Consider the following 26,612-nt stretch of genomic DNA (forward strand, 5'->3'; position numbering starts at 1 on the left):
TTTATCAATTATAGGAAAAAACTCATGGCTGTCATCTTTGCCAGGGGTGTTTGCACAAAGTATTGAAACAGGGGTGCCAATATTTTTGGTACATATGGTTTTCAGAAAAAAACCCATTGATTGCTTTATAAAAACCATTAAAACATGAGAATACATGTATTGAAATAAAAATATGCAATCACAAAGCACTATATTAGGTATTTATTCAACTTGTTTTTTAGACTTCTGCTGCAGTAGCCTATCCACTTATGTGTTGTGTCTTCACAGATGCAAAGTCACTTCGTTCACATTTTCTCCCCATTCTGATGGTTGACGTGAACATTAACTGAAGCTCCTGACCCGTATCTACATGATTGTATGCATTGCACTGCTGCCACACAATTGGCTGATTAAATGCATGAATAAGTAGGTGTAATAAAGTAAAAATTTTACTAATAAAGTGCTCGGTGAGCATATATATTTCCTTTATGTTTGAACATAACAAATTATTAGGTGTTGTTTACTAAATACAGCCTTTCTTCAGGGGTGCCGATCATTCTGGTGCCCACTGTATGTACACTTTGTTCACTTAAAAGTGTTTCACAAACTGTATAACATGGTGTCTGTTTTACCCAGGCGTCTGTTTAAGGGCACCTGAATCAATCTGCATCAGAGTGCAAATACACTCATCCAAGCATCAGGCAAGCCCTCTTCTGAAGCTGCACAACCAGTTATTACACAGAAATACACACAAACAAAGCTCTCACTCTTTCACACTCTCTTCCTCATCACTCATTATACTGTATCTGCGTCTCTCCTGTCTAACACAGTGACTGGATGAGTGCCAGGGGGTTTCTTTTTTTCTGATCATGAGGATATGGCACAGGAGGAGGTGTGACTTACAGAAACATGCTGCTCTGCCAGGTTCTCTCAGTGAGGTAAATACACAGGGAAACAGTTGAAGGCCTTACCTACAGGGCGGCCTGTAGCGTAGTGGTTAAGGTAAATGGCTGGGACCCGCAAGGTTGGTGGTTCTAATCCTGGTGTAGCCACAATAAGATCCGCACAGCCGTTGGGCCCTTGAGCAACGCCCTTAACCCCGCATTGCTCCAGGGGAGGATTGTCTCCTGCTTAGTCAAATCAACTGTACGTCGCTCTGGATAAGAGCGTCTGCCAAATGCCAATAATGTAATGTAATGTACCTCACTTACTTCAAGGACCCAATCAGATTGAAATGGATACTACTGAATGACATTAAAGAAAATCTTCAACCAAAAATACAATAAAAAATATGCTCTATAATTTTAAGATGAAGATGTGTACCTACCTAATATTGTTTGTTTATTTAATTTTGCACTGCTTTTTAGTTTTAGATAAAATGGATTGGTCAAAGCTGACAAAGGTGACAGTCACGCAAATAAGTGGATAGGTTACAGCAGCAGAAGACTTAATAATTATCATAGATAAGTGCAATAAATACCAAACAAAATGCTCACTGAGTGTACCTACAGGAGAGAGCTTTAGATGTAGTTTATCATGCTGTGATATTTATAGTTACAACATGTATTGTTACAGTATGTTAAAATTCAGCTCAGAAAAAGAAATAGCATTTACAAGTATGTATGTATGGGTATGTATGACTGCTGCTCACTCAATGTTTTTTGTACCTTTCTCTGTAACATCTAGAGACTGCTATGTGAAAATCACCAGAGATCAGCCTAGCACAAACAATCATTCCACAATAAAAGTCACTTAGATTACATTTCTTCCCCATTCTGATGTTTCGTCGAAACAACAACTGAACCCCTTGACCGTGTTTGCATTATTTCATTCATTGAGTTGCTGCCACATGATTAGCTGATTATAATAATTGCAATAACGAGCTGATGCACAGGTCTTCCTAATAAAATGGTCACTAAATGTATATACAAAAGTATGTGTAACAATTTTAGGTTTTAATGTTTATGGGTGTGTGAAATCTTATTAGGGTTAAAAATATATAACTAAAAAGGTGCTCAGAATACGAATTATGTCATCATAGTGGATATCACATTTTATCAAAAACAATGTGAATTGCAAACTACCAAATTATAATAATTTGTTCATTTGTAATTTTTTATTGCAGTAGATAATACAAATGCTGCACTTTTTAATGTACTTGGCATCCACAGAATTCACCTGTTACACTTACAACTATACTTAATACTGCCTTGTTCTTATTGAAATCCAACTTTAGGCTGGATTCAATCAACATTTTCCTTGAGGTGAACTTTGACAAAATAAATTAAACAATAAATCTGAATGACATACTTAATGACAAATGCTAGATCTTGGCCCTCATCTCATATATAGGCTCTGTCTTTGTAAGAGGTTATGAAGCAAAACTGTCACAGCTCTGCTGGGAATCCTTTTACCTAGCAACAAGTATTCCACCATTTCTTTATTTTCTCATTGGTTCCTAAAGGCAGAAGCATGTAGTTTGTTTGGTGGTTGTTCAAAATAAAAAAAAACTTATTTGACATCATGAAGCATTTGCAATAGTCCTGTTTGTATGGGTACTGTACTTTCCATTCCCTGTTATTTAAAGCTGGGGTAGGAAAAACATTCTGACAGCTAGCAATAAACAAACTGCTCGGGGAAAAAAAATTAGATATCTGTGACTGTCCCAGAACAGAATTTTGGTGATTTCCATTTTTCCTCGCTCCCGGTAGCTATCTAATGATGGCAGCTCTCAGCCGTGAGGCAGGCTTACCGGCCTGTCAAATTTGTGGCGCGTGTCCCTGAGAAGCTGACTGGACCCAGCAACATTGAACCAGTGTGGGTGACGAAGAGGAAGGGGGGGGTTTTCACCGCGGTGACAGTAACGCAAATAACCACACATTACAACAGTGGTATGCAGAAGAGTATCTCTGATCACACAATGCATCATAACTCTTAAGTGGATAGGCTACAGCAGTAGAAGTCTCATGAATACCTAACAAAATGCTCACTGAGTGTACGTTTCACCACATGCAGTACCATGTTGTTCCAATGGAGGAAAAAAAAGGGTGAGACTGATTAGAATTAGATGTCATGCATTTTTAAATATGGCGGGTGGTCTTTATTTTTATTTTTGTATTTTGTTATTCTACAAAATACTGTGCATGCAGCTCGATGCCACCCCCAGATCTATGTGCTGCCCTCAATCTCTTCAAACCCTCCAAAGCAGTGGCTGATGGGAGATTTTTTACTCCTAGGTCACTTCTTGGTGAGAAACTGTAACAACTGCTCAAAAAACATTGAAGGCTGATTTCACAAAACCACTCCTGTCAGGCAAATATACTTTAACAAGTCATATCTCCAAAACGGATTGGTCAATCCTGACAAGTGAAACTAGTTTCACTTAAAAAAAAAAAAAATAAAACAAAAGAGATCTGTGACATGATACACCATTTATCGCGTTGCATCACATATTTTAGGCACAATTTATACATAAAATATGAAATAAATGATTCCCACCCATTATTGACTGCTGTCAGCTCCTGATTCATAAATTCAACTTGAATTAACATTAACATTAACACAAACTGTCTAAATTTCAGTGCTCTGTATTTTATGTAATTTCAGGAATGTCCCTATGTTCTGGTCAACTCTATTACCTCTGTTATAAAACTGCTTAAAATTCTGCAAAGCATTCATATAAGAAGCATGTGACCTGCACCCAGTGATGTCACTTCCTCTGGCGGGAAACATCTTGAAGGCAGTGAGGTATGTCATGCTTCTCTCATTATTTTGTACAAAATGTTGAGGATACACCAACAGTAGACTAATTATTTGTCAAATCTGTTATTGTGATATTGCATTGAATCTCTTATTCAATTTTTAAAAAACAATAATATGATGAAAATCCATAGAATTATGTATGTGGACATGCCATGTGATATCTACACATGGTCTCAAGGCAAAACATTGTGGAAAATGTCAACTCTGTTACCGCCAACTCTGTCATTGTTAAACTGTTCTTAACTGTTTCTGTAAACTATTAACAGAGTTGACGATGAGTAAATAAAAGAATCAAATGTTCCCAATTGAATTTTGCATTATTTGACATTTATTCTGGATTCTGTGTCATTTTACTGTAAAGGATACATTTGTGGTATACCATTCCAAATAACATTCTTACTACATGCAACTTTTCAGTTAAATGTGTTGATATTCTTACTCCAAAACAAGAAGTCTCTATCGTATTAGACTTGAAGTTAAATTAATGGATGTAGAGATGTTTCTTTCTATACTTTTTCATACATTTGCGTGTTGCGGTTTGTAAAAAAAAACAAATAGGCTCTGGTCCTTATCTTTGTTGTGCAGGTAGCAGTTAAAATTGTACTTCCCTCTAGGGTCTTTCAGCACACTTATCCCTGGTAATCGGTATGCACTTTGTTGAAATAAGAGCGTCTGCCAAATGCCGTTAATGTAATGTATACTTGAAATGTATCCAAAATTCTGTGATGGGCCCTATACCACTGCCTGTCATGAGTTATTGCTTAAATATACACTCAGTGAACTCTTCCTTTTTAAGTTATTGGTCTTCTACTGCTGTAGCCTATCCACTTAGAGGTTTGTTGTTTGTTCAGAGATGCTCTTCTGCATACCACTGTTGTAATGTGTGGTTATTTGATTAATGTCACCTTCCTGCCAGTCTTTGTCCACTCTGGCCCTTCTCTGACTTCTCTCATTAACAATGGTTTTTTACCTATAGAACTGCTAGTCAATTGATGTTTTTTTTGTTTTTTTGTACCATTCTTTGCAAACTATAGAGACTGTTGCATATGACAATCCTAGGAGATCAGCAGGTTTTCAGATACTCAAACCACCCTGTCTGGCACCCACACACATTTCTTCCCCATTCTGACATTTAGTCTGAAAAAGAGCTATACCTCTTGACCATGTCTGCATGCGTTTATGTATTGAGTTGGTACCACGTGATTGGCTGAATAAACATTTGCATTAACAAGCTAGAGTACAGTATAATAAAGTGGTCATTGGTTGTATGTCAGAAATTTGCCTTTTCACATGTGAAAATCACAATTGAACATTTTCACATGTAAATTAAAATATGTGAAAAGAGAATGTAACATTGTGTCATTTGTATTTTCACATCATTGAACTTTTAAAATGTGAACTACAATTTGCACATGTAAAAACAAAACATGTGACTTCAAATAGGATAGGTAACCTGCTCTCATTTTATAAGTGGGATTATTTTTATAGTTGACATGTGTACTTTTCACACCTTGGATGTTCACATATGGTCAGAGTTTCCAAATTATTCAAACATTGCACCTATCAGGAAAATGTGCACAAGAGTTGGAGTTATACTACATACCCCTTTGATAGACCCAGCATCCCGGATATATGAAAAAACAGAGAGCTGATTGATGACAGCTGAAATATTTCAGTTTAACTATATAATAACATTTAAATGTAAACATCACCTCAGTCTGTCACAACCGACCGTAGATGACATTACATTCTTTATTTAATGAGTTGACTCATACAGGATGATATTTACACATGCATTACTATATTCATATTCATTTACAAATGATGATACAATATTTTTGTTGATGTAGATATTTATTGCTAAACTATAAAAATACAAGGTGTTTTTTTTTAAATTGTTTTGTATTTTAGTGTAACTTTTGTGTACACTGTATGTACATGCCCCAACATGAATTTGTTTCTCAAGTTTCTGAATGGTACAAGTCTCTTCTTTAATTTAATTCTTAAAGACAGATGATAAGAATTTGTGAAGCAATGCCCTGCTACCCTTTAAACGATTCAATATATTGGTTGTTAAAACACGAAAGAAAAGCCATTTCCATATTGTGAAAACATCTGAATCTATATCCAATCCAAGCAAAACAACATTGAATGCATCAACATATTATTTAAAAATTAGATTAAAAATATGTAGACTAAGTTTTCAATCACCAAGAAACACAGAGTTCATCCTCATGATCCAGTTGCTTAATAATTCTGCACCTAGAAATGACAAGAAAATCATATAGCCAGTGAGTTAGAAATACTATTGAATAGTATTAGAAAACATGCAACATATACAATATGCATGACCATTTTAAATATAATACAACTATTAATACTATTACTGGTATTACTCCATAATATGACTACTAATAAATGATGTCATCAAAACCATCAGTGGAATAAACAATTTTAGAATCATTAGAACAACAATACCTTATCTTAACTTGATGGGACCAGAATTCTCCCTGTTAATCCAAAACATATAAAACACAATAACTCTCAACTCCTTCCCTTTTTGCCTAGTTATCAAATAAATTAAAACTGTATCTTCAATTGTAACCAAAAGCTGGCAGAAGGCAATAAATTATCACCTCTATGATCTTATTCAAGAAAATGTAGTTCACCAGGAAATTCTTTTCATTATATAAAGTAATTTGCAATTGTCTAAATTCCTGATGCCCAGTCAAATCGCAAAGGCTAATTGAAATGCTTATTGCAAGCAAGTTACATCAAACTATGCAAAAAGGCCTAGTAATGAATCACAATTTTAATTTGAATCTGTTGATAATTTTTCTATAATCACATTTGTCATAGTTGAACTGATAAAAATTCCCTTTTTCATAATCAACATCACTAGCACGGTCAGTTTAAAATGAAATTAATAGAGAAATAGGGAAGTTAAGGGGATTATGAAAAAAATTTTTTGATTATTAAATTATTTTGTATCACCATACTCGTCATCATCCAAAAACAGAAACAGCACAGGTCTATTATAGATAACAACATTAATAGTGACAGCAGTAATAGCGATATCAAAATAGTGTAGTGCATATAATAAGGACACTGGAGGGGTATGTGTACTGAACGTGCTTTAAAATTTTTTTAATTTTTTTTATTCAGATTTTCTTCCCAATTTTGTAGCCAATTGTATCGCATCTAATCCAATTAGAGTTAGTGTTAGATACACCGCCCACAGCCCGTCCCTTAGCGGCCCAATGGCTCGTGACCGTGATTCCAAGGCGCCCAAGGTGCTTTATTGTGCAGTGAACAGCTAACCCTGCCAAGTCCCTCCCCTCTGGAGCAGAGAGCCAATTATGCTGCTTCACGTGAGCCGGCCAAACCTTTTGGCAGGACCGGGAATCGAACCCCAGTCCTCAGTGTGCAACAGTAGTGAACTGCAACCGCAAGTCCGCTGCATCTTAGCCTGTTGTGCCACTGTTGCGCGGCTGCGGAACTGAACGTGCTTGTTGGAATATGTGTGCGCTTGCTGAACAGACCGCATCAGTGAATGAATCACATAGTCTTTGAGTAGAATCTTTGGACTGAACTGAACAAACAGATGCAAAATGGTTTGTCATTTCCACCACTACTGTACACAAGACTACAAGGCAAAGCTGACCCAAAACATAAAAATGTGCCATGTATACAGCATGTCACCAGTACATAGGCTTTTGCATTTCCTATGAGCTTTGAGAAAATATCAGCACCGAGAAAATGACTTGGAGTTTAGAGCCTAAATATCTTGTCTAAAATAGTATTATTGTCCATCCATCCATCCATTATCTTAACCCGCTTATCCTGAACAGGGTCGCAGGGGGGCTGGAGCCTATCCCAGCATACATTGGGCGAAAGGCAGGAATACACCCTGGACAGGTCGCCAGTCCATCGCAGGGCACACACACCATTCACTCACACACTCATACCTATGGGCAATTTAGACTCTCCAATCAGCTCAACCCGCATGTCTTTGGATTGAGGGAGGAAACCGGAGTACCCGGAGGAAACCCACACGAACACGGGGAGAACATGCAAACTCCACACAGAGGCCCTGGCCGACCGGGATTCAAACCCAGGACCTCCTTGCTGTGAGGCAGCAGTACCAACCATTGCACCATCTGAGCGGAATCTTAATTATTTGGACTACCAATTACAGGATCTATGACTAAAACTACCTTCCCAGACTGAAAATGGCTACTGTCATATGTAAATGCTCACCTATAGTCATTAATGATGCTACATTGTTGCATTTAATTATGATAAAAAAGAATCCATATCAGATATAACACAAATAGGACTACATGCTTTGTTTAATGATAATACTGTAGGTGGTTGAAAGCTTGCTTCTTACCAGTGGATTTCTTCTTGTAATAGACCACTCCGGCAATTGTGATTATTAGCCCCAGCACCAGGCCAGAGGCACCAATGATCACCTTGTTTCTCTTTACTTCAGATATGTTGGGGTCTGAAAAAAACAATGTTCTCCTTGAGCCAAGAGCTTTTTCCAAATTAAGAAAAAACACATAGAAATCATGCGTTCATAATAATAATCCATTTTTGAAAGAGTGGATGTTTTGAACTGGCTCGAAATAATGCTTACTTTCTAAACAAATGCATTTTTGAAAATAAAACAATTATCATCAAAAAGGAGTTGATCCGTAGGCAATATATTAGAAAAGTGTATTCAGTACAACAAGATGTGATTCTGGTAGGGCAGATTAGCCCCACGGTCTGTTACTGAATCCAGACTGTGCTAAGACCGGCTATGTGTGCAACTGACTGCAGCATTGCCTGAGAGGAGTCTCTGTTCCTGGGGCCTCCATGTCTCACTGGGCAAAAACAACAGCCACCTTCTGCCTCTACAAGCTAAATGAAGAGTTCTCTTCCAAGTCTATTTCTATGGATGCTTAACAAGCATATTTTAGGAAACAAATACAGCAACTTGATTTTACATGATCTAGAGGAGGGTGTGTGTCTGTCTGTGCTCTCATGATTTGACAGAGGTTGCAGTGAGTAGCATGAACATACAAAAACTGGGTGCAGAAGGGTGAAGTAAAATAACAAATACAGCACAATCAGTATATATAAGCACTGTGTAAAAAAACCCCCATGAAAAACAGCCATACAAATCAGTGTCTTACCCCACTTAACCTCTTTGCCTTTAGGGAGACTTGCATGTTCTACCCTGCAGGAGATGGTCTCTCCTGATTTGGGTGTGTACTCCAGATGTGAGTGGATCTGATATAACCAGTTTCCATTAGCCAGCTCCTCCGTGGAGGTGACATCATGCGTTACCTCCTTCCCATCTCTCAGCCAGGTCAATTTGATTCCTCTGGGGTAGAAGTCATAGGCACTGCAGACTAGCATGGAGGTGTGCTTGTGACTGCTATGTGAAGCAGATCTGATTTTGATGGTGGGTTTGGGTATATCTGAAAACAAGCATACATCATGTTTTATTTCCCTTTCCTCATACCCTATTCTATATTTTCCAATTTCAGCCCTCCACGATCGCCTCACATTTGTTTTAACAAAACGTTTAATTACACAATCACACTACATTATGGTGATGACTGAGATTATATCATAAGAATAATCAGAATCGGGTCTCCCCCTATTGAAGGAATGCTTTTGGTTTAAATAAACTGTCAAAACGTTAACAATGATGGCGGGATTTTTATAAAATAATGTTGCACAGACAAATTAAACCTCCCATCTTCAAGATTAACAGGTGAAATAATCTTATAATAATAATCGCAGGGATGGATAATATTGTAATATTGCACATGTATTTGCATGTGCATATTTCACATAATGAAGGTTGCTTCTCTTCTGGTTTATACCTGTATACACCTGCAAAGCAACCAACATGCCCACCATTCTGATTCTTGGAGGCATTTTGTAATTTGTAATAAAATACATTTTCACATAATTTTATGCATCCCTAAAAGTGGTTCACAAGCACTAGATCCGATACATCGTGCCCTTAATATTAATGAACATTTGGCTTCACATAAAGATACACAATAAAATTATTTTTACCATAAATAGACTCAGTCATTTCCAAGCTTCCATACTTGTGTTTTCATCACCCTTAATACTCACTTTTCTTGTCCAGTATGGCTGTAGAGTAGATGCCATCATTATGCCTGCAGTAGCCATCCAGATCTTTATGCCATCGTTCCACAGTTCCATCAGTATTCCATATTTCAGCATTTTTCACCCCAAGTTCAGTGTAGCCAATGAATTTATTCAGAGTGCTGTTATATCTCATGAACTCCAATTTATTAAAGAGTAATCTGTCAATGTACTCCAAGTCATGCAGGTCATTTGAGCTGAAATGACACTCACTTTGCCGGCTATAGAAATAGGCATCTGATTTAAAAAAAGAAGAAGCAAATCAGGTCAAATGTGTAAATAAACTAATCTTAAGCTCAAAGTAAATGAATCATAAGAAGGGTTGAGTGATTGCTGTGGGGTTGGCAGGGGGTGATATGGAGAGCTTGGGAGGGTTGAGGATTTGGGAGATGCTGCCATGGGGATGGAGTGGGTGCATTTTGCTCTTACATATTTACATCAATTGGGAAATGGAAATGGAAGAAGTTGAATATTATTATTAACTGAGAAATAAAAATCTGATTATAAAATATTTAACTCCTGCATATCACTTTTGCTTGCATGAAGGAGCTCACAATTAAGACAAGCACGTCCATCTCAAAATATGATGTTTGAAAATGATGAAGTTCATAAGCCAGCTACCCTTACCCCTATGGAAAATCATATGAATTTTGCATGTGAATTACATTGTAAATATGTAATATAATGTAATGATATATATATATATATATATATATAATATGATGTATGAATACCTGTGAAATAAATGTGACATGATAACATCTATGATAAACATTATGCGAGCTCACATTAAACACGTGGAAATGAGTGGCATATGCATGTGTTGCAATGCACACCTCATATTACAACAAACTGAATACAGTACAAGTGACATCTGTGACAATAGTTCACCACTTGTCAATACTTTAGTCCTATATTTAAGTCCTATATTTGTGGTTTTGTTCAGCAACTATTCATGCCTTTTTGTTGATCAATTTTGTTTGGTTATTAAATACAAATGTTTAAAAACATTCTGATTTAATCACATGTAATGCAACTGTGTAAATTAAAGTAAATCACCATTAAGCACAATGAAAATGTTGCACTTTGCCCAGTGAAAGCTTTATATATGGTTTTCCTACACACATAGAAACAAATACTTGACAGTGTCACAGATATACAGTGGATAGTGCCACAATTTCTGTTGTTTTGGCTCTGTACTCCCGTGCATTGGATTTAAAACAAAACAATTAATATTAGGTTAATGGTGATTCCGAATTTGGAATTATGGGATAGCAAGTTCCTCGAAAATGGCAAGTAAAAAATTCCATAACCAATTTCAATCAATTCAACTGTTTTCAGGCACCACTGGATTCTTGAAGAGGGGTATACCTGCTATCATTCAGTGTATTTTTCTGTATTCGTTTGGAATTATGCAGCAATTAAAAGTTGATTTGTCATCATTTTCTAGTATTTCTAAATGAAATGTTATCCTGAAATATCCTTTGATCCCCAAACCAGCATGTGCAGGTTTAAATACAAAAGGTAGTTATGTTTTTGTATGGTATGTTATCATGGCAGGTTGATTTTTTAAGTAAATAACTAATGAAATATTTTTCTATGGTTTGGGGAAAATGCCTTTCACATTTATCTGGTTATTGTTCCTATTTCAGTTATAACATTTGTAATTGTTACCCTGTTATGTCTGGGTCTGAATGTTTACGAGCCTGAGTCACTCCCCTGTCTGCATGCTTCACTATTCAGGTGGCTTCAGTAATTTCCAGGGTTTTCAACACTTCTTCCAGACTCCTTACATTCCTTACTTCCGGCTTCTCTCGATAGTTAAATGTTGTAAATGTAACATACCGAGCCAACCATGTGTAATTGGATTCAAAGAAAGTTACAATTAATTTCTTAATTATTAAATGTGGGTAATATTTCCACAATGAACCCGTCTTAATTTTACAAAAGCATTTTCAATAAAATGAAACGCCTGACCTACTCACCGGTGAGTTCTTTAACTAACTGAAAATGGAGCACTTCAACCAAGGAATTTACCTTACTTTCATATAAACTCAAACATCACGTGCCCCGCATTCACATATTTCAGAAGGCACCATGTCTTAATGACACCAAAACAAATATACATAAATGCAATAACCTCTTTTCCCATAAAAGTTCAAAACCCTGAACCTCTCACAATATAACAACACATTGGTTACCTTTCCAGACCCACCATAAAAGGTAGGCTACAGTTTTATACAATAAATGTCCTTCACATTCAGTTTTGTATTATTTTGTCAGTGTCCAGAATTGTCCCCTCATTTTCCTCAAAGTGTAGCCTATTGAACGTTCATAACAATGACGTTAACGTCTCTGACAAGTCAGTGCAGCGGGAGGGAGAGGGAGAGAGAAAGGGAGGGAACATCAAGGGCTACCGCCAGTAGTAGCGAGGTGGACCGGCTTTCCTTGTGAGCTGGCGTGGTGAAGCCTCCAACGTCGATCTCAGAAGGCGACGAGATAATAATGCTTTTCAGTTTCTAATCTCACTGAACAGTTCACTAACTACTGAGGATATTTCACCTCACGAAACGACGTACTTTTCTCGACGGCAGCAAAGAAGTCTTCAAAGTTGATTGAAGTGTAGTCTCCTCTTCGACACGGCGACTCCGGAAAACAGAAAACAACGAATCTAACTTAAACTTCGACATAAACTTTCAGTTATTTGAACTATATTAACGTTTCCTTTTTGTTTACTTCCAATAACGTGGGAGCTCTCCGGCCGCCGCCATCTTCTCTCTTCTCGTCATCCTCTGTGTTCCTCCTCGTCTCTCCTAGTCCCTCCCTCTCCGTACTCCCGATTGGGCAGTGCACCAACTTTGCAATCACTGATTGGCTGGCCCTATGGCCATGTCCTGTGGTGCTATTGGGTGTTGGTTTTAAGAGGAGATTTCACAAAAGTCATTGCAGAGGGAATGCTTTGTCGTTAGCCGCAGTCAGGCTAGACTTTGGTGTGTTGGAGTGTGAGGCGACGAGCTTTCTAGGCTGGGTGTTTGGTTTGTGAATGTGGATTGGGTGGGCAAATCCCGACGTCGGTAGCGACAGACGTGCGGGAGCAGACTTGCCGGCTGATTTTTTTTTTTTTGGCTAGGTTTTTGGCCTCTGTTTGGAAGGGAAAAGTAGACATCTCGTTCGGTTGGACTGATTAAAAAGTTAACTGTTGGCAACAATGCAATCTGACGATGAAGGTGGAGGGGATTGGGGAAATACTAAGAAGAAAGATAGGAAAAGAAAGGATAGGAACAATTTAGGGGAAGAGAATACCGGAGTGAGGAAACAAAAAAAGCAAGAAGTGAGATGAGTCAGAGTGAGGAGTATAAAGTCATATTTAAACTTAGGGAAGGGCAAGCAGGTTTCAATTCATTTAACCCCATTGAGTTGACCAAGGCGTTGAAGGCAGGGATGGGTGAAATCCTCCACGCTAAAATTCTTGTAGACGGCAAATTGCTGGTGTTCTGTAAATCGGCAGCTCAGTTGGCCAAAGCTATGGAACTAAAGGCGATTGGGGAAAAAAGGAGTGGAAGCGATTGTCCCGGGGCACAAACCTGGCATGAAAGGAGTGATCTATGGAGTCTATCTAAAACTAGCAATGGAAGACTTAGTCAGAGACGTCCAAGGGGCCAAAGTTAGTGAAGCTGTAAGATTCAAAATAACAATAGACGGAAATAGACAAGAGTCTATGACAGTTTTGTTAACATTTCAAGAGGAGGTTCTGCCTGAGAGAGTAACACTAGGATATGTGGTGTATAAAGTACAACCATACAGGAGACCTCCTCTGAGGTGTTACAAATGTCAGAGATATGGGCACATAGCAGCAGCGTGTAGGGGAGCGCTAAGATGTGGAAAATGTGGAGGTGAGCATCTATTTGCAGAATGTAAGGAAACCGTAGTGAAATGTGGAAGCTGTGGAGGGGGACATATAGCTGGAAGCCGGCTATGTGGTCAATATGAACGGGCTATGAAGGTGCAGCAATATGAAGAAAGTAACAAGTAAAAGTAACATAAGTATCTTATGCTGAAGCAGTGAAAAGGGTTGCAGATACGGAAAGGGGAGTGGTAAGAGATGGGAGAGAAGGACAGGGGAGGCAGACTCCAAGAGGTTCTGATGATTCAGTGATTGTGGACAAATTTGAATTTTTAGCATTCATAGTGGAAGTAGTGTGGGCAACTAAACATGCAAAAAACAAATCGGATGTGGTAAAGGTAGTAGTTGAAGCTGCAAGTGAATTCCTGAAATTTGAGCAAGTGGAACCGGCTAACCTTCATACATACTTATTTTCTAAAGAAAGAAGGGAAGAAAGCAATAGAGGAAGAAGAGTGGAGAGGAGTGAAGACGGATAATTATGTTTTATCTATTGCAATGGAATGCCCGTAGCCTGATAGCGAATGGTCAAGGGATGAAGAGATTTGTGGATAAATTTAGGGATAAATTGGAGGTAATATGTATACAAGAGACATGGTTAAAACCTTGTTTGGATTTTGTTATTCCAGGGTATGAGTGTTTGCGTAAGGATCGAAAGAAAAAAGTAGGAGGGGGTTGTGCAGTGTTTGTGAGGGAAGGGGTTCAATATAGACAGGTTGATATACAGGCAGCTCTTGAATGTGTGGTGCTGGAGATATGGTATTTAGGGGGAAGGATGTCTAATTCATTTGTATAATCCTTGTCGTCAGCTGAGTATGAAAGAATTAGATGAGATAATGGATCAGGTTCGGCTTCCAGTTGTATGGGTTGGGGATTTTAATGCACACAATCCACTGTGGGGTAGTGAGTCCCTGGATAGTAATGGTATAATTATAGAGGAGTTCTTGGATAAGCACTGTTTGGTAGTTTTGAATGATGGTAGGTCGACTAGGTTCCAGTTAGGTAGGGATATTGTGTCATGTATTGACTTAACTTTTGTGTCAGCTGATTTGGCAAGAAATGGAGAGTGGGATTTGTTGGAAAGGAATACAATGGGTAGTGATCATATTCCTATTCTATTATAAGTCGGTTTGGTAGAGATTTGAGAAAGGAGTTGGTAGACATGCCAAGCAGGATGGATTTCTCTAAGGCTAATTGGGAGAAGTTCAGAGAGCAGTGTTCAATATTTATGGGAGAGGTCAATAGTGAGGGTAGCTTGGATGAGTGGAATAGATCCTTTTGCTGTGCAGTAAGAAGGGCAGCTGACATGTCAATTCCAGAGAAGGAAAGACCTAAGAGGAAGAAAATAGTGCCTTGGTGGAACGAAGCATGTGATGAGGCAGTGCGGGCCCGAAATAAGGCCTATAGAAAACTGAGGAGGACTCCAGTTGAAGCATGTGTAGTAGAATATAAGAGGCTGAGGGCAGAAGCAAGGAAAGCCATAAAGTCTGCTAAAAGAGAAAGCTGGAGGAACTTCTGTGGAACAATAGGGCCAGAAACCTCTATCACGCAAGTCTGGAGGGTAGTACATCATATGGCAGGAATATATGGAAAGGTGTCCATGCCTGTCCAAATGGAGGAAGGTAGGGAAGCAGTAAGTAATGGTGAGAAAGCAAATTTGTGTGCTAAAACATTTCAAGAAGTGCACAGTTCAAGTAACATTGGGGAGGAAAGCTCATTAAGAAGGAATCAGATGACCCTGCGAGAAAAGCACAAGCTAAAAGTAAATGAGGAGAACCGCGCTGTAGTCAATGTATTATTTTCTATGGATGAAATGAAGCGAGCAATTAGATCAGGAAGGAATACTACTCCAGGAAGGGATGGATTAGGATATGAGCTTTTTAAACATATGGAGGAGAGGACACTAGAGGATATGTTATCAATGCTCCATAAGGTGTGGGAACTTGGAGAACTTCCGGCTGAATGGAAACATGCTGTAGTGGTTCCGATATTGAAACCAGGGAAAGCAGCTGCTAGTCCTGGATCGTATCGCCCTATTGCACTTACGGCTGTGATATGCAAGATAATGGAAAGAATGGTAACTGACAGGCTTGTGCATATGCTAGAAAAGAAAGGATATTTTTCTCAATATCAGAGTGGGTTTAGAGTAGGACGATCAACTATGGACTCAGTTTTAATGTTGGATATGGAAGTGAAGAAAGCCCTTATGAATAAGGAGGCAGTGGTTAGTGTATTTCTAGATATCGAAAAGGCATATGATTCATTATGGAAAGAAGGGCTTATGATTAAATTGTATGATGCAGGTGTACGTGGGAGGATCCTAAATTGGATTCAGAATTTTCTGAGATCCCGTACTATGCAAGTGAAAGTGGGAGGGGTGCTATCTGAGAGTGTTGAAATTGACAATGGGACGCCTCAAGGGAGTGTAATTAGTCCAGTCCTCTTTAATATTATGATCAATGATATTTTCAGTGAGGTGGGGGAAGGAGTAGGGAAGTCTTTATTTGCAGACGATGGAGCAATATGGAAGCGAGGCCGAAATGTGGAATATTTATTTAAACAAATGCAGGCTGCCCTTGATAAAGTTAAAATCTGGGCTGATAAATGGGGCTTTAAAATTTCAGTTTCAAAATCAAAGTATATGGTCTTTGGTAGGAAGAGGAAAATAAATAATCAACACTTCATTTTATATGATACCCCAGTTGAAAGGGTAAGGGAGTTTAAATTCCTAGGAATATGGCTTGATGAAAGGTTGACATGGAAAGTACACATGGAGAAGGTCATCAACATTATGAGGTGTTTGTCAGGTTGTTCTTGGGGAGCAGATAGATGCACAATGGTGATGATATATCAGGCAATGATACGGTCAGTTCTGGATTATGGATGTTTGGTTTATGGGTCTGCAACTGCAACAACTTTGAGGAAACTGGATGTAATACAGGCAAAAGCCTTGAGGTTGTGTTCCGGGGCATTTCGCACCACTCCAATCCCAGCGCTGCTGGTGGAAATGGGGGAGGCTCCGTTGAGACTGCGACGAATCAAACTAGCGCTACATTACTGGATTAAATTGAGAGGATTCGGAACATCCCTTCCTACAAACTCATTGTTGACTGAATATTGGGAATTCGCAGGTAGAGATGGTAGGATAAAGAAAGGCAGTTTTGTAAATTCAGTAAGGGGGTGGGCAGAGAACTTAGGAGTTGAAAGAGTAGAAGTGGAGGCCCGTATTTGTTGGCCAGCAGTGCCCCGCTGGTTATGGCCTGAGCCCAACATAGGCTTAAGACTTCTGGAAATATTGAAGAAGGAAGATGCTGGAGATCCAGTATTAGTAGAAGGAAAACATTTGAAAGAGAAGTGGGCCTCTCATATTCAGGTGTATACTGATGGATCTAGAGACCCTGTTAGCAGAAGAGTAGGGTTTGGTATGTGTGTTCCTCAAATCCAGATCTACCAGGGAAGGAGATTGCCAGATGGGATATCAATATATTCAGCTGAATTAATTGCTCTACTGTGGGCAGTGTGGTGGGTGGAGGAAGTGAGTCCCAGAAAAGCAGTTTTGTGCTCTGATTCAGCAGCAGCCCTGGTAGCTCTGGAGGGAGGAGGAACTAGTGCTAGACCAAATATTAGATAAATATTAAATAATGCTAGGAGTCTATAGGTTAGAGAGAAGAGGGTGTAGGGTAGGATTTTTATGGGTTCCATCTCATGTAGGAGTTGAGGGCAACGAGGGAGCGGATAGAGCGGCAAAAGATAGTCTGACAAGGGAAAGAGTGGATGTTGAGGTGTCATTTGGATTAGAAGAATGCAAAAGCATGGTCAGGGAGGGGATGTACAACCAGTGGCAGAGGGAATGGGAGGAGGAGAGAAGAGGGAGGCATCTGTATAATATACAGTCATCAGTCGCAGTGAGGAGTAGGGGGCGGATGAGTAGGGCAGATGAAATAAAACTGACCAGATTAAGGCTGGGGCATTGTGGAATAGGGAGTGGACTGGCATTAGTAGGCAAGCATATAAATGGTAATTGTGAAGAGTGTGGGGTATTGGAAACAGTCCTCCGTGTGATGCTGCAGTGTCCACTTTTATGCTGAGGAAAGAAGAGAGTCAGCAAAATTGGGAGTTGAGACTTTCTCATTGAAAACAATACTAGGAGAATCAAAACACCAGAGTCAGATCGCAAGAAAGGTTATAGACTTTCTTAACGCTACGGGCCTGTATCCGAGGATATAGATCATATATATAGTTTTTTTTTGGTTTTGTTTTGTGGTCTAATGTTTGACCGGTGGGAGGCAGCAATGCACTGACCGTGCCTAGTCTGCCGGAAATCAAAAGAAGAAGAAGAAGTCATTGCAGAGGTTGCATATAAAGAAATATGTCCACATTCTAGGTGTACCACTACATAAAGCACTATTCTTACTAACTACTACTAATCTAGATGTTGTACAGTACTAATCCGATTAATAGACTGTCTGTCTAACTAACTAACTAACAGTCACTTTAATTGGGTAGTTTAGATTTATCACGTAACTAACTCACTAACGCAATCTCTTAGCTTTCCACACTGTTCTATAACTCCTCCTTCCTATGCTATTCCTGATGTCTTGCTTAGCGAAGTGTTCTCTTACTATCACTACGTCTTCACTCTATGCAAATGTCTACTCCATAACCTGAAGCAGTATGTTTTACATGTGTGTTATCGTGCATATATTGTATTATTCCCATATTATTTCCCACCTGTTGTCTATTTGTTTAGCCCACCTTTCTCCCCAGCCCCGCCTAGATTGTCACCTTCCCTCATGTTTTTAAACCTCAGTCTCTGCTTTGTTCTTTGTCAGAACGTTGATCTTTACTAGTGCCGAGTTCCTTGTACGCCTGTTATTGAGATTCCTACCGATACCCCTTTGATTTGTTTTTGAGTTTGCCTTGCCCTCTGGTTTTGTTTGCCCATCTGTTTTCTTGGTTTTGATTATTTGCTTTATTTTTAGCCCTTTTGTACCTTCTACTTCTGATCACCTGGATTTTGACCTTTTGCTTGTTTATTCGACCATTCTTTTTGCTTTCTGTTTATGGCATTGTCTTTGGATCTCTTGGCTTTCAACTTGAACTATTTAACAACGTTTTTGGATTATCCCTTAATAACATAACATAATGAAGTTGATTTTCTGCTCATCATGAGTTTTCCATAATTGTGTGCCATCGTTTTTTATTTTATATATCCTTTTTTGATAAAATAATTAAATTGTTTCTGTTGAGCTTTGTGCTGATTCCTTAATTTGCTATAAGTGTGCCAATTGTCTGGACTGCCAGATCCATTCGTTTTCATCTTGTGTCATTTCTTAGATGTACACATTTCTTTTTAAATGAATCATCTATTCAGGTTGCCTTACAAGTCTTTACAGTGCTTTTTTCACAAGTGCTAGTTGCTCTTTAGAAATGACAGCACCTTTTGCCCATGCTCCCTCCATTTTAAGGTACTACAAATATTTGTTTAATTGGCTTCACGTATGTGTTTCATTATGCAGGTGTATTAATTTGTGTTGTTACTGAATGCAGAAGAAAGTTGTTGATGTCTAGTCCTGATTCTAGACTTTGCAATTGCCTTCGGATATCACGTAAGTATATCATCCTACATTGCAAGAATAGGTTGAATAGAGTAACCACATCATATAGCCACGTCAATAGGACAAGCCATTGCTTTATAATATATGGAAATATCAGCAGAGTTCCTGGCAGAAATATGCTCAGAGCTCTGAAAGGGTCAAATAAAACAGCTTTCTTTTTTGGATAACACTGCATCCAATTAAACAAGCAATAAATAACTATGTAATTACATTACATTACATTACAGGCATTTATCAGACGCTCTAATCCAGAGTGACAAACAAAGTGCAAATCGAACACAGGGACAAGTGTGATGAGGCCCTAGAGGAAAGAATAATACATTATAAAATTAAAATAAATGAACATTATGCATCATCCATTATCTTAACTTGCTTATCCTGAACAGGGTCGCAGGGGAGCTGGAGCCTATCCCAGCATACATTGGGTGAAAGGCAGGAATACACCCTGGACAGGTCGCCAGTCCATCGAAGGGCACACACACCATTCACTCACACACTCATACCCAAGGGCAATTTAGATTCTCCAATCCAATGAGTTTGCCATGAACTGAAAGCTTACTGAAGCAGGCAGTCATTGAGCAAGGCATTACAGGAAGTTGTCTAAAGCACAAAGTTAGTATAACTGGATTTTTTAAAATATGGCAGTCAACGGGTATCCCATTTCCCACTGGGATACAGTGGATCCCAGTTGCCCATCCCTGTGCAAGAGCAACAAAGGGGTGACCAAAAAGTGGAAAATCCTTGACTGGCTGAGTCAATCATTAGATCTGAATCCAACTGAACATGCATTTTACATGGTGAAAAAGAGACTGAAGGCAAAAAGCCCCCATAACAAGCAGTAACAGAAGATGGCTTCAGTACAGGCTGGGCAGAGCATCAATAGGGAAGATCTGGTGATGTCTATGCGCTGCAGACTTCAATCAGTCATTGCATGCAAAGGATATGCAACCAAATGTTATTATAAAATAATAATAATAATAATAATAATAATAATAATAATAATAGTATAAAAATTATTATACCTACTTTAATCTACATTATTGTGATGTGAGGGGGGCAACTACTGTGGGCTGGGGGACTCATTAGTCAATGACATGAATGAACATGATTAAACTGAACTGAATACAGGTGTGCCTGATTGCGAGTGGGGGAGACTGAGTAGACAAAAGACAGGGGCTTGGCACTCTCGCTGGAACTGCGGGTGGGGGTCGTTTGCAATCGGTTACGATTGCTGCCGATGTAGATAGCTAGAATAGGGGTAACTGTTCAAATGTCAGGTGGCAGGTGTGAAGTGCCTCCTGTAGCCAGAGAGGGCTGGGACTAAGCAACGTTGACTTAATCCTGTCCATGCTGCCCAGCGAAGCCGATTTCCCAAGGAGTTGAACGGCGTCCAAAGCTCAGACCCCGGGTTTCCCTGAGCGGGCAAGTTACGTACACCTTTAAACTCTTTATGTATTCATGTTAGTATATGTCCCAGTAGGCTTAATTACTTGTAGGCTAGTTTTGTACTAGTGTGGAGAGGGCAACAGATAAGGGAGGGGTAACTGTAAGACTATGGCAGGCATAGGGTTTCACTTTAAACCGGCGTGGGTTGCAGTGCCTTTCCAATGTTGCTTTGGTTGATAACTTGCAGTGCCTTATGTTTAGAGGGTGTCAGCTTGCCGTGCTGAGTGGTGTTCCCTAAGCTAGCCTTGTGTGCAGTGGTTTGTCACCTTTTAGACGCCTGATGAGGCTAGTTGCCCTGTCGGTAGCCCCTTGTACATTTATGAGAGACCCTATATTTCTTATTATTTTAGCTAGACCATGAATTAACTGTTAATAAAGATTCTCATTTTGTACAACTGTCTCTCTAGCTGTGTTTATTCAAAGGCTCTGATGTCACAAAGCAGTGATTTCCTGATAAATTAAGGACAAGGCGACTTTTATTACATTATGTTAAACTCGGACTCGGACTGGCGACTCAGACTCGAGACGTGACTCGGAAAATGACTTGAGACTAGACTTGGACTCGTCAATAAGGACTTGTGAACAATAAAAGTCTGCCAACTGGCATCGTGAAAATGACGAAGTGAATAATGTCACAGCCAATGATTATTTTTCAATTATTTATATGAAATATATTCCTTAGCTAAAACACACCCAATGTTGTTTTACACACAACACTGTGCACCATTTAGTTGCAACTATAGCAACACCATACGCTGTATTTCTTGCATAGCTCGTTAAGATTACAGTTCCGCATGTTGTTCCGCCTTTGAGTTTAAATAATAAAGGAGTACATTATCATTAGGCAATTTATCCATTGGATATTGAAAGCGAGTATTCCTCGCTTGCAATGGAAAATGGACGCGTTAATCTCACCGCCACGATTGTCCCGCCACATATAAAATACAAGGTTAGCGTTTCATAAAAATATATCAAATTGTACAGAGACCTGTATTGGCAGGAAAGACCAGTCGCCCATGGTAAAATAGACCTGGTGTTATATTCTATCAGCCGAATACTGCATGACCACGGAATTTTGAGAGCACAACAAAGTTGTTCACAGCAGCAAATTTACAGATTACATGCCAATCAAGTCTATCAGGCCGAAGCCATACATTTTAACTGATGCATTAAAAAATTACATACGATTGACCACTTTTGACCACACGATTACACTGCACAATGTCAATGTAAATGTTAATATTTTATTTGGCAATTAGGATGACAACCCTAGATACGACCCCAAGCAGTCATAAGCAGTATCGGTTAACTGGTTAACTGTTAAAAAAATGGGATGGTAAACGGTTACAAAAACTGAGGATTTGTCACATCCCTAGTTCACACAAGTAGCTGCGTTTTCAGTAAAACGGCCATGCAATGGGATTCTGATCTGGAGCCTGATCAAGGGTTGCATTATTTTAAAAACCTTTCTGTATGGTCTTTAAGTTCTATATGCAAGCAGGACAGCAAGTGATTTTAAATGTCTTGTTAGGTGACGCTATGTACTAGTTGCGTGGACATTGTTTGGTATTCCAGTGTCATATGAATATGAACTGTATTTTCAAGAGAGCTTGTTTGTAATTGATGTTAACATTAAAAGCTACTGTGGAACACAAGTTTGGCATGTACTGTAGTTGCATGCGGTTTTGAAATGATTTATAATTTTACTATGCAATAGTGCAATGGCATTCCTTGGGAATCGAGCATATAGCATAATGTAGATTTAATCCCAAACATAGCTCCCGATTTCTTGCATAAACAGTATCCAGCCTCATTAGATTTTTTTATTTTAATGATTAAAGTAAATGCTTAACAGGTACCTTCCATTTTAAAATTAAAAAGTAAGAGTTTATTAATAAACCAATACTGCAACGTGATTCAAATTTCAACACTTTGTAAACTTGTTTACAAATAAAGTTATAATTATTATTCTTCAGTCGCAGATACAGATTAAGGCTCATCCTAGACTGAATTTAATTGGAGATTATCCATACCAAACTGCATTTAGTCCAGGATTAAGCTTAATCTGTGTTCATGTATTTTGTGGCCCATATTCTGTTATTGACCATCATCTTATATTATAATTATAATTACCTACCACACCAGACCTGAAGTTTGTCAACCAAAATGTTGACTTCAGTGTGGTTGTTCATTGATATATGAATAAATAAATGAAATAACAACTATCTTTTTGTGTGCCCCTGATACTACTGTATCTTCAGTTGTCGCAGACTTGATGTCATACACAAAATATGTCTTCTACACTTCTGGTTTCTATATCTTCAATTAGCATAGGAATCGGGATGAATTTCTATAGCCATACTGTTGTTTAGGCTGCATGATTCTGGAGACTTGAGACTTGACTCAGACTCTAGCTCAGAGACTTGAGACTTGACTCAGACTCTAGCTCAGAGACTTGAGACTTGACATGGACTCGAGCTCAGAGACTTGAGACTTGATTTGGACTCTAGCTCAGAGACTTGAGACTTGACTTGGACTTGCATTTGGGGGGGAACAGTTGTGAACAAATTGATGCCCAAAAATATGACTATACAAAATATAATGAGGTGGAATGCGCAAAAAGGGGGACACAGAATTCATCTGATTTTAATGGTGTAGCGTTATTGTATACATTTTTTTTCATCAGAAAGTAGTCTCTCTCTCTCTCTCTCTCTCGCTCTGTGAGAAAGTAATTAACTTGTTTCAAGCCATAAATATTTGCTGCCAGATAGGGAGAGCAAGAAGAGTGAGAGGAAGGGGACAGGTGACAGGTAGGGGGGAAGTGAGAACACATTTTTCAGGATATATATTTTTTATCTATAGTATTTTATACCTCATGCACAACCAATAATATCATTTAGTTTTTATGTGTTGTTTTGGAGTCTCCAAATGTCCTTTTTGGAAACCTGCCTAGACATGCAGAATGCTCTTTTTAGTGATATTGTCATCAAGTTTGACCAGCATTTTTTGTCCAGCTTTTTCGCTGTAGTTCTATTGTGTTTCTAAGCCCAACAGACACAGGCATGAGCATCTGTATCCACTCAAATACAAAACATATTTTCAGTGAGAAAAAAAGCTTCCACTTCCACTGGGTTTGAGCATCTGTAACTTTGTTTTAATAATATTTACAGTAATTCTCCAAAGGGTACCTTTCAGAACAGACCATGATTGTGCCTGTAGTCAAAATCAGCCAATCACGTGGCTGCAGTGTGATGCATAAACACATGCAGATACGAGTCAGAGGAGCTTCAGTTAATGTTCACATCAACCATCAGAATAGGGAAAAATGTGATCTCAGTGATTTCGACCATGGCATGATTGTTGGTGCCAGACAGGCTGGTTTGAGTATTTCTTTAACTGCTGATCTCCCTGGATTTTAATGCACAGCAGTTTCTAGAGTTTACTCAGAATGGTGCAAAAAAACTAAAGACATCCAGTGAGTGGAAGTTCTGCCGATGGAAACGTCTTGTCAATCAGATAAACAGGCAGTACAATTGTGATGAGCAGAAAAGCATATTAGAATGCACAACATATTAAACCTTGAGGCGGATGGACTACAACAGCAGAAGACCACATTGGGTTCCACTTCTGTCAGTCAAGAACAGAAAGCTGAGGCTGTAGCAGGCACAGGCTCAGCAAAACTGGACAGTTGAACACTGGAAATATGTAGCCTACTCTGATGAATCTCGATTTCTGCTGAGGCATACAGATGATAGGGTCAGAATTTGGCACCGCATGAATCCATGGTCCCAACCCTCAGAACAGCTACCATCAGTGTTCCATGTTGTTTAGCTCGTTTTGTTAATCAATTCATCTATTTTTATTAATATGTTTTCACATTGTGCGACCGGCCAAGGGCACTGGTCCGAACTATCCCTTAGGAGGTTGCTTAAGGGATAGCTTCTTCTTGTTACTACACCCTGTCCATAGCGATGGATCTGAACATCAACGGCTCCAGGATTGATTACTCACTCCATGCAGCAACTGCTTGACTGCATTATGAAAGAAAGTGGTGTTCTTTACGAATAAAACACTGCAGGAATGCTTCAAATTATTGCATTCATCACAACTGGTGGAAACTCAAAGAAACAAATGTGCATTATTGTTTGCAATTATTGTGGTGCAATTGTTTGTTTTTATCTTGCGTAACCTCCGGTCCCATGGATTCATATGGGAGCTTCTCAATGGCGTGAGAAGCCAATTCACGGAGGCGGAGCTACATTCCTATAACCTACTTACGGAAAAGCTAACGTTAGACAAAACTGAATTACAGAAATTGTGCTTAGCACTCTGTTATGTTTTACATAACAACCTAGCGATCGAGCTGTAATTATAGCTAGACCGTAGAACAAATCTTGCAATCAAGGAATGTTGTACTCTGAGTTATTATGTTATGGCTGCGTTCAATTAGCCGTCTAAGAACCAGAGCGCACTTCATACGTTCAGAGCGATCAAAGCATTCGGAAATGCAGATCACCTTTGCCCTGGAGCGCTCCCACCGTGCACTGGACGCTCTGAGAGCAAATAAACGAACACAGCTAATATCGTAGTGGCTGCCTACTGTCACGATGTAGCAATAGTTGAAAATCTACGATTGTAAGACCAATGTGCACTGATTTGTGATAATAAAAAGTAAATGATTTCTTATAATTCTCAACAAGTTGAGTTGGATCATAACTGGCCCATTGGGAATAACTTTACATTGCCCGACGCTTTTATCCTAACCGGCGTACAATAGTGAATACCAAAGGTCACTGGAACGAATACAAAGATCGGATAAATTACCAATTACAATTTTGACTCTCCAATCATGTCTTTGGACTGTGGGCGGAAACCCACGCAAACACGGGGAGCGCAGGCAAAGTCCACACAGCCGACCAAGATTCGGACCCAGGACCTCCTTGATCTGTGCTGCCGCATAATAGTAATAAATTAATATTAATAATATTTCCACTTCCATTTGAAAATTATTATTATTATTACTTTTTTTTTTTACGTGACTCTGTGAGAGCACAGGACATTCCGACAACAACATTTATTAATGAAGAGTATCTGTAACGATGATATTGGCCTAGTATTACTTGGTATCCTATCGAAATCGAAGTTTGCAGTATCGCCCACCCCTACCCGCAACTGAATTTTTCAACCGCGACTGGGCTTTAAACATAGACCAATTTTGGCGTGAAACCCGCGGACATGGCAACACTGATGCAGGTGGGACGCAAGCGCACACACACACACACACACACACACACACACACTGGGCTTAAACGTAGGAATACGATCATACACAATGATGCCAACACGCAGTATATTTTTAAACGTAATACAATTTGCATACATGTTTTCAATGGTGAAACGTGACATTTTCTCACAGTTTAAAACTTAAAACGAGCGCCTTTAGAATAAACTCGCAAAGCAATATGATTTCAGCATAAAACGACAACAACTATAATAATAACAATATGACGTTTAAGATACGTACCAGTTCCAAGCAGTAACGTAAATAAAAACAGTGCAGGAATACGCAAGGAATTTAAGGTGGCCATCTAGTCTTCAAGGCAGAGCCGCAGAAGTGTACAGTTTGTAGACCGAAATAAAATGAGGATTAGAAAGTTGAGCTGTCTGTATACACCAGAGGAAATCACGCAGTGCACCAATCCAAACTGATGACAATGAAATGTAATGTG

The 26,612-nt window shown here is 39.0% G+C and overlaps 1 protein-coding gene across 2 annotated transcripts; it reads right to left on the reverse strand.

The window, feature by feature from the left end:
- Positions 1–5,430: 5,430 nt before the first annotated feature.
- LOC133121935 (H-2 class II histocompatibility antigen, E-S beta chain-like) lies at positions 5,431–26,525 on the reverse strand. 2 transcript variants are annotated; one of them, XM_061231531.1, is made up of 6 exons: positions 26,408–26,525; positions 9,886–10,155; positions 8,925–9,212; positions 8,135–8,248; positions 6,225–6,251; positions 5,431–6,003 (listed from the first exon to the last, which is right to left on the reverse strand). In XM_061231531.1, the coding sequence occupies exons 1-5, from the start codon at positions 26,469–26,471 to the stop codon at positions 6,226–6,228; spliced, it is 762 nt and encodes a 253-aa protein (XP_061087515.1). In that variant the 5' UTR covers positions 26,472–26,525; the 3' UTR covers positions 5,431–6,003; position 6,225. The 2 variants fall into 2 exon arrangements, with proteins under 2 accessions (XP_061087515.1, XP_061087506.1); XM_061231522.1 differs by having other exon boundaries at positions 6,220–6,251.
- Between the last annotated feature and the right edge of the window lie 87 nt (positions 26,526–26,612).

Source organism: Conger conger, chromosome 1 (genome assembly GCF_963514075.1).
Source record: "Conger conger chromosome 1, fConCon1.1, whole genome shotgun sequence".
In the NCBI taxonomy this organism is placed as follows: Eukaryota; Metazoa; Chordata; class Actinopteri; order Anguilliformes; family Congridae; genus Conger; species Conger conger.

What these genes read in the sequence shown, in the direction of transcription:
- LOC133121935 (XM_061231531.1), bottom strand. Translation starts at nt 26,471, where the DNA reads ATGGCCACCTTAAATTCCTTGCGTATTCCTGCACTGTTTTTATTTACG. An exon ending in AGGCAAAGAGGTTAAGTGGG is followed by an intron (nt 8,249 to 8,924) that starts GTAAGACACTGA and finishes TGTTTTTTTCAG; the next exon opens with ACCCCAACATATCTGAAGTA. An exon ending in TTACAAGAAGAAATCCACTG is followed by an intron (nt 6,252 to 8,134) that starts GTAAGAAGCAAG and finishes TTGGATTAACAG; the next exon opens with GGAGAATTCTGGTCCCATCA.